At 40.2% G+C, this 13,863-nt stretch overlaps 1 protein-coding gene across 3 annotated transcripts in view; it reads left to right on the top strand.

Annotated features, from left to right (window-relative positions):
- The window catches only part of LOC126458595 (DNA excision repair protein ERCC-6-like), a 130,934-nt gene that overhangs the window by 76,427 nt on the left and 40,644 nt on the right, over positions 1-13,863 (top strand). For all 3 annotated transcript variants that reach the window (XR_007585665.1, XM_050095745.1, XM_050095748.1), the window contains exon 13: positions 3,186-3,323. Coding sequence is in view for 2 of the 3 variants with exons in the window: in XM_050095745.1 (XP_049951702.1) it covers positions 3,186-3,323 (138 nt within the window). In the remaining variant the exon portion in view is untranslated. The remainder of the gene's footprint in view (positions 1-3,185; positions 3,324-13,863) is intronic.

Raw genomic sequence — 13,863 nt, 5'->3', positions numbered from 1 at the left:
TCTGTAAAGAATTCGCGTTAGTATTTTGCAGCTGTGACTTATTAAACTGATAGTTCAGTAAGTTTCACATCTGTCAACACCTGCTTTCTTTGGGATTGGAATTATTATATTCTTCTTGAAGTCTGAGGGTATTTCGCCTGTCTCATATATCTTGCTCACCAGATGGTAGAGTTTTGTCGTGACTGGCTCTCCCAAGGTCGTCAGTAGTTCTAATGGAATGTTGTCTACTCCTGGGGCCTTGTTTCGACTCAGGTCTTTCAGTGCTCTGTCAAACTCTTCACACAGTATTATATCTCCCATTTCATCTTCATCAATGTCCTCTTCCATTTCCGTAATATTGTCCTCCAGTACATCGCCCTTGTATAGACCCTCTATATACTCCTTCCACCTTTCTGCTTTCCCTTCTTTGCTTAGAACTGGGTTTCCATCAAAGCTCTTGATATTCATACATGTGGCTCTCTTTTCTCCAAAGGTCTCTTTAATTTTCCTGTGGGCTGTATCTCTCTTACCCCTAGTGAGATAAGCCTCTACATCCTTACATTTGTCCTCTATCCATCCCTGCTTAGTCATTTTGCACTTCCTGTCGATCTCATTTTTGAGACGTTTGTATTCCTTTTTGCCTGCTTCATTTACTGCATTTTTATATTTTCTCCTTTCATCAATTAAATTCAATATTTCTCCTGTTACCCAAGGATTTATACCAGCCTACTTGATCGTGTGCTGCCTTCACTACTTCATCCCTCAGAGCTACCTATTCTTCTACTGTATTTCTTTCCCCCATTCCTGTCAATTGTTCCCTTATGCTCTTCCTGAAACTCTCTACAACCTCTGGTTTAGTCAGTTTATCAAGGTCCCACCTCCTTAAATTCCCACCTTTTTGCAGTTTCTTCAGTTTTAATCTACAGTTCATAAAGAATAGATTGTGGTCAAAGTCCACATCTGCCCCTGGAAATGTCTTACAATTTAAAACCTGGTTCCTAAATCTCTGTCTTACCCTTATATAATCTATCTGATACCTTTTAGTATCTCGAGGGTTCTTCCATGTATACAACCTCCTTTCATGATTCTTGAACCAAGTGTAAGCTATGATTAAGTTATGCTCTGTGCAAAATTCTACCAGACAGCTTCCTCTTTCATTTCTTATCCCCAATCCATATTCACCTACTATGTTTGCTTCTCTCCCTTTTCCTACTGTCGAATTCCAGTCACCCATGACTATTAAATTTTCGTCTCCCTTCACTACCTGAATAATTTCTTTTAATCATACATTTCATCAATTTCTTCATCATATGCAGAACTAGTTGGCATATAAACTTGTACTACTGTAGTAGGCATGGGCTTCGTGTCTATCTTGGCCACAATAATGCGTTCACGATGCTGTTTGTAGTAGCTTACCTCATTATTAAACCTACACCTGCATTACTCCTATTTGATTTTGTATTTATAACCCTGTATTCACCTGACCAAAAGCCTTGTTCCTCCTGCCACCGAACTTCACTATTTCCCACTATATCTAACTTTAACCTATCCATTTCCCTTTTTAAATTTTCTAACCTACCTGCCCGATTATAACCTACCTGCCCGATTAAGGGATCTGACATTCCAAGCTCCGATCCGTAGAACGCCAGCTTTCTTTCTCCTGATAACAACGTCCTCTTGAGTAGTCCCCGCCCGGAGATCCGAATGGGGGACTATTTTACCTCTGGAATATTTTACCCAAGAGGACGCCATCATCATTTAACAGTAAAGCTGCATGCCCTCGGGAAAAATTACGGCTGTAGTTTCCCCTTGCTTTCAGCCGTTTGCAGTACCAGCACAGCAAGGCCATTTTGGTTAGTGTTACAAGGCCAGATCAGTCAATCATCCAGACTGTTGCCCCTGCAACTACTGAAAAGGCTGCTGCCCCTCTTCAGGAACCACACGTTTGTCTGGCCTCTCAACAGATACCCCTCCGTTGTGATTGCACCTGCGGTATGGCCATCTGTATTGGTGAGGCACGCAAGCCTCCCCATGTATGTTATGTACAGAAAATTAGCAGTGTTTGGTTTATTTGAGTACCTTGATGGCCAAAGTTCTTCACAACTTACTTTTATATTAGAATTTAGTATGTAATTGAGAATGAGGCAGTTAGAACCATGATTCTAGTAGGAAACTTCCTGGCAGATTAAAACTGTGTTCCGAATCGAGACTCAACCTGGAGACCTTTGCCTTTTGCGGGTGGCAAATTCTTGTAGGAACTGAAGAAAGTATTGGCTGCAGCTATTTCAAAGAAAAAAATTTTTCCCCAAGGGAATCGTGGAAAATATAAATCAATCATAATCTGAAGTTTTCTAAGTGTAATTAATTGATGGGATGTTTTCATATTTCCAATATAGTTTATGATTCAGTTTTAGCACACAATATTTTAATGATTGACCAAGTCGTTATCTTCAGGAGCTGTATGCTCACTACCTGGAGTCCAATCATTGTACCTGCAGCACCTGTACAATACAACTAAATCAGTCATCTACTACCCCTCCCCAATCATTGAATGGATCAGTGAGCAAAGCGGCTAGAGAAAGGTGATGAGTTACCAGCTCCAGTGAGACCACACCTAGTAAAGCATTGTGGTGTTAGACAGGTGTACTTATATTGTATTCTACACTGGCTGTTGTTGTCTCTTCCCCGAACACTTACAGTTTCACCATACTAGTTCTGTTTTACCACACTCCCTGTTGACAACTACAATTATGGTCTAGTTGTACCTTACAATTTCTTTTTCGAGGTGATGTTCTGTCATTCTCAAGACAATGTGGAGAATCTGATTCTGTATTTTTCTGTGATATTCAGATATGTTAAAAAGAGAGAGAGAGAAATTGAGGTAAATAATAGATGATCACATGGAATATCACTATGAATCATATTAAGTCAATTTCAGCTTGTAGTGGATCTTCAAAATACTGATTTCATGTGTTTCTGTTCATCTCTAGAATGGGCTTGTTTTTTGTCATGTACATTTTGTTATTTCTGGTTTACAGTTTTCATTGTCCTTTAAGTTGATATTTTCCATACTTTTCATTTCTATTTAGCTCATGTTGAAGGAATCTGAAACTCACCATGTAGTACGCGGTCCACAGTGTGTAAGGTTCTTCATATTTAAATTTCATATTTTGCAGACATTTAAAAAAAATACTTCATTGTTTCAGGAAAATGAAGAAGATGTGCCAGAAGAGCAAAGATATGGTCACTGGAAGAAATCTGGTAAAATGATTGTCATTGAATCACTTCTGAAAATTTGGAAGAAACAGGGACATCGAGTATTGCTTTTTACCCAGAGCCGTCAGGTTTGTATTGAAGCAATTTGATTCCCCACTGTTAATATAATATATATGCTACAGAACATGGATACAGGGTTTTTATTTTAGATCCAACAAATTTATTATAGAATGGAATTAAGGTAGTAACCAAGTGCGCAGCTTAAGCACTTACATGTTAAATAGCTTTATTCCATTTTTGCAAGACGTGGCATTTCATGTTTGGTCAAGTAAGTCGTAAAGATTGCAGTTGTCCGTTAGGTGTATTATGATAATTGAATATATGAGATAATATTAAAATTCCTTTCATTTAGAAAATATGAGCACACACAACTATCACGTGACAGATGGTATTTATTTGTGCAAAATGTTTTGTACAACCTAAAATATGTTACTCATAAACACTGCTTAAAGTATTCTCCCATTGAATAGCTTCATGGATTTTCGAATGCTGCTTAATCACAACCCAAGGGATACATGTGTATTGTCTGTTGGCACTTACAGTACTTGTGGAATTATTAAATGTTGTGTATTGATAACCCCTGACGTACTCCCCGAGGGGGAAAAACAAAGAGCTCTTTAATACCGTTTGATCACAAGAGGCAGACATATTTACTACCAAGACAAATACCATCTGTTGTGAAGTGTATTATGCAAGAGACTTGTGATATTTTGGTTGCACAGATTGTGATCAGTATTTTGTTTGTTGCCTCATTGCAGTTGGTCTCTTTAGAACTTGTATATTTCCAGCATGTGCTCGTAATGGACCCTTTCACTAAAGAGAGTGACAATAATTTATCACAACTGAGTCTATATCATAACATTTATGTAATGAGTGTCTAAATATTAAGAGTTTCCTCCATTGCTGGTATTGAAAATTTATGACCATTTGGCGATGCATGTAGAATCATGTTCTGCTAGGCAAAGATGAATCAAATCCTGACGTTGGTCAGTTGTGTGGATGGAATGCTTCTCAGAGAAAGCTTGGAAAATATTGAATCTAAATCTCCAACTCTTACAGTAATTTCTATGGCGACCAGGGGCACAACCCTCATGACAGTTATGTGCGGGTCAAAGAAGGTGGTGCTTGCACACTCTGTAGCAGCCACATGGAAACGAGAAGTATGAACACAGACTGCTAGGAGGCAAACAAAGAGCTACAGACCACCAGAAACCTCGCCAAGCATCAGCAGAGGTCGCTAGCTGGACCACCAAAATCCAAGCTGCGACTACTGTCGTGCCATGGTAGACCCTGATCTGCAAGCACCCCACCATGAGAATGAGGTCATTACCAAAACTACACAATTTGGTCTCAAAAGGGTGCAGTGTAGGAGACCCAGTAGCTTGTTACATACTCCAGTTGATGATTGTAGCTGATGATCCAGTATCAGTCTGTAAGATGAATGGTTGTTTTCCATCTCAAACTGTATAAACATCAGCTTAATGGACATTGGGAGGACAATCTGTACAAACTTCACATCTGGAAAGCCGGGCTTGGGAGACCGTTTTTTGGGTTGCCTTGTACCCAGTCCTGGGACATTGGAGTGGAGGAGCTACTTCGTCCTTGTGTCCAGAATTACTGCAGGTGGTACACTTTGCCATGCAGAAATGCATTTGTGTCATGAATGGGTAACAAAACACTGCTCGCAGAATGGTAATGGTTTGAAATGTGTGTTCTGTGAGGGTCTTTGTTTAACTCGGGCACAAACTACTGTTGGGAGGCTTCCAACTCTTGACAGAAGGTAAATACCAGGGCTGTATTTTGGATAGAAGCTGCTGCCCTGACTGACTTCTAAAAAGCCCAATTGATGGGAAGGCATGCTTCATGCAATGGGTCCTTTAAATTCAAGAGACCCTGATGCAGGCTTTCATCAGGTGCACAAACTAAAATCATGTCTCTGACTAGAACTGGTGCATAATAGAGCTTGTATTGTTCATTTGAAACATTGAAACTGGCTTTCCTGGGAGAGACCCTCTAGCATAGCTTCCATTCCCTATAAGTTTTAGAATGTCTTTGAGAGCTAAAAAATTTGTATTGCATTGCTGTGTGTGTATCTGAGTGTTGATATAGTCAGCTAAGCTTTGCTTTAAGGAAGTGTACGCTCTGCTTTGGGATTTAACTGTTTTAAAAGCTGGCAGATTGCGGGTCCCGCATTCTCCAGTAGGAATGCTCACTGCCGCACGTTGCTGCAGACATTGTACACGTCAGTAATGTGTTCGTTGTAAATAAATGTTGTAGTAGTTCTATTATATGTTTATTACATTATTGTTTTTCTGACATGTTCTACATCCTGGAGTACCTTTTCACTACGGATCAGTTGGAATGAACGTAAATCTAATCTAATCAAAATGTTGTTCTAATCGAGCTATGTAGCAGGCCCAATGATTAATATTCCTGCCAAAGAGTTGAAAGGGCGGTGGTGCCCGTGTGCATGGATGACAGGCCGGGAATTTATCCCTACGGGTACTGGAGTGGGGATTTTCAAGGTGAGATTTGGTTTTGTTAGGATCTTATTTACCTGCTGCTACTTGTGGAGTAATAGAAGCACCAGATGCTTAATTTCTTATGTTTGGGCACGCATGTTCTAAAGTTCAAAGAAGGCAGCCCGTTTCGTGCTATCGCGCAATAGGGGTGAGAGTGTCACTGATATGATACACGAATTGGGGTGGCAGTCACTGAAACAAAGGCAGTTTTCTTTGCGGCGAGATCTATTTATGAAATTTCAATTGGCAACTTTCTCTTCCGAATGCGAAAATATTTTGTTGGCATTCACCTACGTAGGGAGAAATGATCATCATAATAAAATAAGAGAAATCAGAGCTCGAACAGAAAGATTTAGCTGTTCCTTTTTCCCATGCACCATCCAAGAGTGGAATGGTAGAGAAGTAGTATGAAAATGGTTCAATGAACCCTCTGGCAGGCACTTAAGTGTGAATTGCAGCGTAACCATGTAGATGTAGAAAACCCAAAAGTCACCACTGAAAAATTCTACTTTTTGTTACTAATAGGGGAAATCTGTGGTAGTTCTTACAAACATTTTCTTTATTTGCTACCAAAAAGCTGGTGATTATAATAGGAACAACAAGAAATTAACTCCAACCCCTCAGAAGTTTCAGCTACATACTATTCTGAGGTATAGGCTCCAAACTGACTCCCAGGATATGGAACTGAAAGTGGAGAAACTAGCACTCGAAGAACTGTTGTCTACTGCAAAAGCTAACTTCTTGGTGTGACACAGTCTTTATCTGATGCCACGTCAATAAGAGCTTAAGTGATGGACTGCAAGCACTCAGCGCATGACTTGTCCAGCCTTTTCCGATTGGCACTGTCAATAGCAGTTTTTGGGTTGGCTTAAATAGTCATTCTTCAGGAAGAGACACTTGTGTTTGATGTTCCTGTGTAGCTGCTACAAAGTGTGCAAGCATCATCTATTTAAACCACAAATCATAACTGTCTTGAGGGTTGTGGGTTGTGCCCATGGTCACAATTGATTTCAGTTCGTCGGCTGTAGACTGGGAGAAGCATACGTTCAGAACAGTTGACAGACAAGGATTCATGTAACGTTGTGTTAAAAATAGTCTCCAAAAATTATATTGAGCAGTTGTTCATGTCACCTACTTATAAGGAAAATGTACTAGATTTCCTGGCAACAAACAGGACCAAACCTATTAATTCATGAGACAGAAAGGGCATGTACAGCCAATAATCATGAGGCTGTTACACCCTCTGTGTCACCAGGTTGAATGTCAGCAGGTTGAATGTAAAGTTAAGAAAGGTAGAGGGTATGTGAATCTTCAGGTTTTCGCGGCGCAAAGACTGCTCCATTAAATTTCGGGAATGCAGCCGCATAAATTCTGCTTCTTCTTCTAATATTTCGGCTGTATATCTTTCAGCCATCTTCAGAGAGAGCCGTACGACTGACGCTCCAGCGCTCGCTCCATCCTTTTAAACTCGCGGACCGCGCCACTGCGCATGCGGCCACAGATGAACAAGGCGCCAGTGATGTTGATCGGCGGCAAAGACGTAACATATGCATGAGTTACGTCTGTGGCTGCGCATTCGATCCATGCTGGGAGATCGATGTATTACTGGGAGCTGAACTGTAGCGACGTCTTTGTAAGTTCAATATTGAAAGTGCCGGATTCCATGATTTATCTAATGTGAAACCACTGTCTCTATTAATTAAATTCTTCGCCAAGCGGATTTCAATGGCCTCTTTTACTACGGAGTCCCAGAAAGATGAAACAGAAGTCAGAATTTCGACATTTTCATATACCATAGAGTGACCAGAATCAATACAATGCTCTGCCACAGCCGATTTACTGGGTTGTAAGAGCCGAGTGTACCTGCGATGTTCCGTACACCTCTCTTGGACTGTACGATTCTTTTGTCCGATATATGAAAGGCCACATTCACATGGTATCTTGTAAACTCCAGGTTTGCGGAGTAGTAAGTCATCTTTAACGGAACCCAGGAGTGCAGCCGTCTTCGCCGGTGGACGAAAAATCACTTTTACTTTATGTTTAGTGAGGATCCGCCCTATTTTGGATGAACAAGCTACGACATTTGAGAGCGAGATTATTGAGCTCTTTAAGTTTTTTACTGAGGTGCCGTGACCATGGCATAATTCCGAAGTTTGCCAGGTTAGTACATTTTATAAAATCGACTTCCATGAATAAGATTTTATTTAAAGCTGGTTCTGCTATCGTTAAGGAGAGGATCCGATTTTCACGAAGGAAGCTGGATCTTGTTTCTCAAGAACTTTATCGTCTGCACCTGAAGATGTCTGTGGAGTTACCCAGCAACTCTTGGAACTGGATAGAGGGTACAACATGGGCCAAATCAGACTGGGTTCGTGAGGTAGCGACATCAAGACAGACTGCAAAGTTCAGCCGACTTGAGCCATCTCCACAGCAAGAAAGTATCATTTGACGCTCCATCATTAATATGACGGATAGAGATTTGGACGATGCTACGATGATGGTCTTAAGCAAAGGACTGAATTTTGCACCCACGCCAAAGGTTTTGCCTATACCTGCATTCATCAGTGCCGTTGAAGAAGCTGTTCGACCACTCTCTACGGATTCTGCAGATGAAATAAGACACGAAACTTGTCGAGCTGTTATGAAGGCTCACCCACAAAGAAGCAATATATCTGTGGCAGAGAGGACTGCACTACGTATGCTCCGCCAAGATACCGAAACGGTGGTTCTCCCTGCTGATAAAGGTAATGCCACTGTTTTAATTTCACGTGACGACTACCATGATAAGATACACAGCTTACTGAATGATAGTATGTACCGGAAGATCAGTAAGGACCCCACCAACAAGGTGGTAAGGAAGACGGCGTCGCTTTTGAATGCCTCCTCATTTCCACCGGAAGTCATACGAAGACTGAAACCAAGTGGTGCAGTGCCTCCAAGGCTTTATGGACTCCCAAAGATCCATAAGAAAGACGTTCCTCTACGTCCTATCGTGAGCAATATTGGTTCTCCCAACTATGATTGTGCCAAGCACGTGGCGTCACTATTGAGGCCGCTTGTGGGAAAATGTGATCATCATATAAGGAACTCTGCAGATTTCATTGGCAAATTAAAATCTTTGAAACTGAACACCTCTGATCTATTAGTCAGCTTTGATGTAGTGTCGCTATTTACTAAGGTACCTCTCTCTGAATCTTTAGATCTCATTGGAAAAAGTTTTGATAAGGAGATTTTAGCTTTGTTTCACCATGTGATGACCTCCACATACTTTTTATTTAATAATGACTTTTTTTGAACAGACTGACGGTGTTGCCATGGGTAGTCCTTTGTCAGCCTTGGTGGCCAATTTATTTATGGAGGATTTCGAGGAGAAGGCCCTGGAGTCTGCTAGTTTCAAGCCTACAGTTTTTTGGAGGTACGTTGACGACACCTTTGTAGTGTGGCCCCATGGCGAGGACAAATTGCAGGACTTCTTAAACCATCTGAATTCCATCCATGGACAAATTCAGTTTACAATGGAAGTGGAAAACGAGGGATGTCTTCCATTTTTGGATGTCTTGGTTCGGCGTAATGAAGATGGCACTCTGGGTCATGCAGTATATCGGAAACCGACCCATACGGACTTATATCTACATGCAAATAGCTGTCACCATCCTTCGCAGACGAGTAGTGTTCTAAGAACTTTGGTACACCGAGCACACGTCATATCTGATGAAAGTAGTTTAAAAGACGAACTTTTACATTTGAAGAGAGTTTTTGAGGACAACGGGTATTCTCCACGACAGATATGTAAGGCACTACAAATAAAACCTAAGGTGTCCGTAAGGAATGCAGAAGATGACGAGGAAACATTTAAATCCATGGCTGTCCTGCCGTATGTGGGAAGCCTTTCATCCAAAATAGGACGGATCCTCACTAAACATAAAGTAAAAGTGATTTTTCGTCCACCGGTGAAGACGGCTGCACTCCTGGGTTCCGTTAAAGATGACTTACTACTCCGCAAACCTGGAGTTTACAAGATACCATGTGAATGTGGCCTTTCATATATCGGACAAACGAATCGTACAGTCCAAGAGAGGTGTACGGAACATCGCAGGTACACTCGGCTCTTACAACCCAGTAAATTGGCTGTGGCAGAGCATTGTATTGATTCTGGTCACTCTATGGTATATGAAAATGTCGAAATTCTGACTTCTGTTTCATCTTTCTGGGACTCCGTAGTAAAAGAGGCCATTGAAATCCGCTTGGAGAAGAATTTAATTAATAGAGACAGCGGTTTCACATTAGATAAATCATGGAATCCGGCACTTTCAATATTGAACTTACAAAGACGTCGCTACAGTTCAGCTCCCAGTAATACATCGATCTCCCAGCATGGATCGAATGCGCAGCCACAGACGTAACTCATGCATATGTTACGTCTTTGCCGCCGATCAACATCACTGGCGCCTTGTTCATCTGTGGCCGCATGCGCAGTGGCGCGGTCCGCGAGTTTAAAAGGATGGAGCGAGCACTGGAGCGTCAGTCGTACGGCTCTCTCTGAAGATGGCTGAAAGATATACAGCCGAAATATTAGAAGAAGAAGCAGAATTTATGCGGCTGCATTCCCGAAATTTAATGGAGCAGGTAGAGGGTATGTCTGTTCAACAAGTGTGCCAAGGCAATAATCAAGCACCTCTTGATTTTTAAGCCACATCTTTTGAATTATAGTTGCACCAGTAAACCTCACATTCTTTAAAGAATAGAACTCCCGCGTATAAAACAGCTTCTAACTTCTCATTAAGTTGCAAGTGAATTTTTTGTGTTAAATATTTGACATTAAGCACATAAGAGAGGAAAAATTTAGAAAAGTTTTGAAATTATGTTTAAAAGTTTGTTGGAAGTCACTAAGTGTTCCCATTTACTAAACTAGATAATTATATTCTGAGTAATTTGCATTCTGTTGTAAGCAAAAGCTAGTTTTTCACACATGGCAATGTTTTTGACATCATGTCTCCAAAACCATATGTTGTAAAATACTGTAATTTTGTAAGTGCATTCAGTGATATATGTGGACGCTGTCTGCAAAATGTGTTGCAAATACAGTTAGTAGTAAAGAAATAATAAAGTAAAACATCATGCCTGACGCGGCAGTTTTACTGCATGAGAAGCAAAAATGTAGTAAGCAATAAACTTTTTTCCTTTCCTTTTGTACACAACTTTCAAACCAGACATTGTAGCATCAACAGCAGAAATGTTTTATGGGAGACATAACATCTGCCGTCTGAGATTTTTCCAGCACAACAGTTGTCAGTTGAACCAGAGCTACCATTTTTAGTGCAAAAAGTCAAGATCCAAATCTCTAAGCTGCGCTCTTCATCAGTATCTCACCATGGATACCAGAAAGTTGTCATCCACACCTTAAAACGTGCTTGCATGCAAAGCTAAGGATAGATGCAGTGCGTGCACTGTTATAGCAGCCATACTCGGGACCTCCCCAAGCACCCGTACACAATGAACATACAGTGCAGATAATGTGCAACAGCAAACCACTAACAGTATCACTGGACTGGGTCAAACTGGCATATTTTCTGACACCACTTGCACAACAGGAAACCTGGGACTTTCATATCAATGACTTCAAGCCAATCCAGTAGCTGGACTGATCACTCAATCCCAGTGTTGTCTCCGCTTCAGCAAACAAGCCTGCAGAAAGCATCTGATATACCAGGAATGTACACTAGAACAAGGCAACAGGTTCATTACAAATATCAACACATTCCAGAAGCTCTGCTCTATTGTGGGGGGTCGACGTGTGGGAAGCATCGACTTTTACATATGACAGATTTTTGTTTACTCACTGTTGTCAGGTTGTATTTTCTTAACTGTAAGAATAAAATCTGTTTATTCTGTTATGTGTATATTGGATTATTATGATATTGATATTGGGAGAAACCTATAAATGTTTTGCTTAGTGGTTACTTTTTAAATAAGTTTGTTTGAGTAATCTGTTTAATCTTGTTGGATGATTTATTGTGGGTTCTGTTCCTTGACAGAAAATGCTGATTTGCTTTTTCTGTTTATTCTTTCTTGGTAAATGTAAGTCAGTCTCCCTCTTGTTCCACAGTTATTGACAGAGCTGTTTGTGCTGTGATTATTAACATTATTTTTGGTGTGTAAACGTACATGTAGTTAAAATGGCCAGTATTTTGAACAGATCTTTACAGTGAGCTCGACCATGTTGATTATTATTCTTATGGCACGTTTCTGTAATTTGAAAACCTCACAGTGTGTTCAATGAACCTTAAAATCTGGAAAATATGGGAATTTTCAAAATCTGAAAAAGTTGTAAACTGTTTTTTTTTTTTTTTACATCGTATTCAATTTGTATTGATGTATCATCAGTTTAAACTGCACGTGATATTTCAGATAGCATTCATATATTCAAAAGGGAAATCTACACATTATATACGTACTACCCTGTGATGATACAGTGTGTATCCAAAAGTTTGTAACATTTTTATACCTGTCGAGCTGTCTCATGAGGCAGGGGTTTGAGGAAGTTGATCGGTGCCATCGCGAGAGGTGGGGAGGGTGGGGGAGGAGGATTCCTTGGCTCCAGATTAGGCACGAAGTACCGATCAGTTACTGGTAGAAATAACACACAGAACTAACAAGTTTTGTAAAAGCACTGTGTGGAGACATTCATATTCAGTTTAGTACTATATGTGACATTAAATTAATCTGAACAGATCTATGTTGCCAAATGAGTGCTCGACAGCGAGAGACTGATATAATGTTATGAATGGAAAAGCTAGTCTTCAGTTTAATTGTGGGATAATCCACCATCTTGGATCAATAAATCTACAGCTTATGAATGTTTGCTTGACTATTTCACTGAGCGGAACAGTAATAGCCTTGGGAGTAGCGGAATGAATGCATAGGCAGCCGCAGGGTGAGGAAAGTTGCAGGGAAGCAGAATTGGCAACTTCACCCTTCGTACCAGTCATTTGCTATAGTAGAAATGACACGGGGGAATAACAAGCTTTCTTGAAAGCGCTATAGTATAAATGAAACTTTGGAATAACAAGCTTTCATATAAGCACATTTTTATGTGATACTCATTAATAGCAATGAAATTAAATCAAGGCTGTTGTAACACATTAGTTCAAACAGGAGAAGACAAACGACATTTTAAACATTGTGTCTCACTTCACATCATTAATACAGTTATCAACATTTAGTAAATATACTCACTTGTTTCCATTTTCTTTCATTTACAGCACTGCAAGACATTAATAATAATGTTTCTCACTTTACCCTTTGTTAACAGAGTCATAAATATGGGTGGACCAGGAGTAGTGTCTTTATTCATCATTTTTCTACTCAGGTACTCACATAGATCAACTTCACACAAGCAACTGTTCACTGCTTAAAGATTACGTACTGCAATGCCACACACTGTTGAATTTCGTTGCTCATCTATAATTCCAAGCGGCATGAAGTACAGGGATAAGGGACCAAGAAAACTACTTTCCTTAAAGTGCATTCTTGAATTCGGCAGTTCTTTCACTTTTAAGCGGTCGATTAAATATAGAAAACCCGTTAACAGCATAAACAAAGAAAATCTGTAACTGTGCAGACCATCAAATAAAAGAACTTGGTAATCACTATTGGTAATGCTGTATAACCAACAACAACAAATGGAAAGCGAATGAATGGAGTGAAATTAAAGTACTGCTCCAAACAAGTTCACACCAGCGGTTTATTTAAATTAGTGATTCCCCCCCCCCCCTCCCCCCCACCTTGTGGCTGTTGAAATCTCAAAATTGTCGAATTCATGTACAAGCACAATATGATATCAAGCCTTATGAGTTTCGTTTTGATGGGTTGCTCCTTGCTCCTGAACTCAAAAACAGTACAAATGCTATTTGTACTTTGTGCAAGGAAGTGATGATTGTTTTCAGGATGGGGAAAAGTATCTTTGAAAGTGATGCTAAGAACATAAAACACAAGGGTTTCAATACAAATTTGCTGACACTACTTGCTTTCATGCAACATTCCGAACCTCTAGTAACAAATTTCGACACAATTAATCATACATAAT

The sequence above is a fragment of the Schistocerca serialis genome, chromosome 2 (genome assembly GCF_023864345.2).
Source record: "Schistocerca serialis cubense isolate TAMUIC-IGC-003099 chromosome 2, iqSchSeri2.2, whole genome shotgun sequence".
NCBI lineage: Eukaryota > Metazoa > Arthropoda > Insecta > Orthoptera > Acrididae > Schistocerca > Schistocerca serialis.
This window is presented reverse-complemented; position numbering and strand designations above follow the sequence as displayed.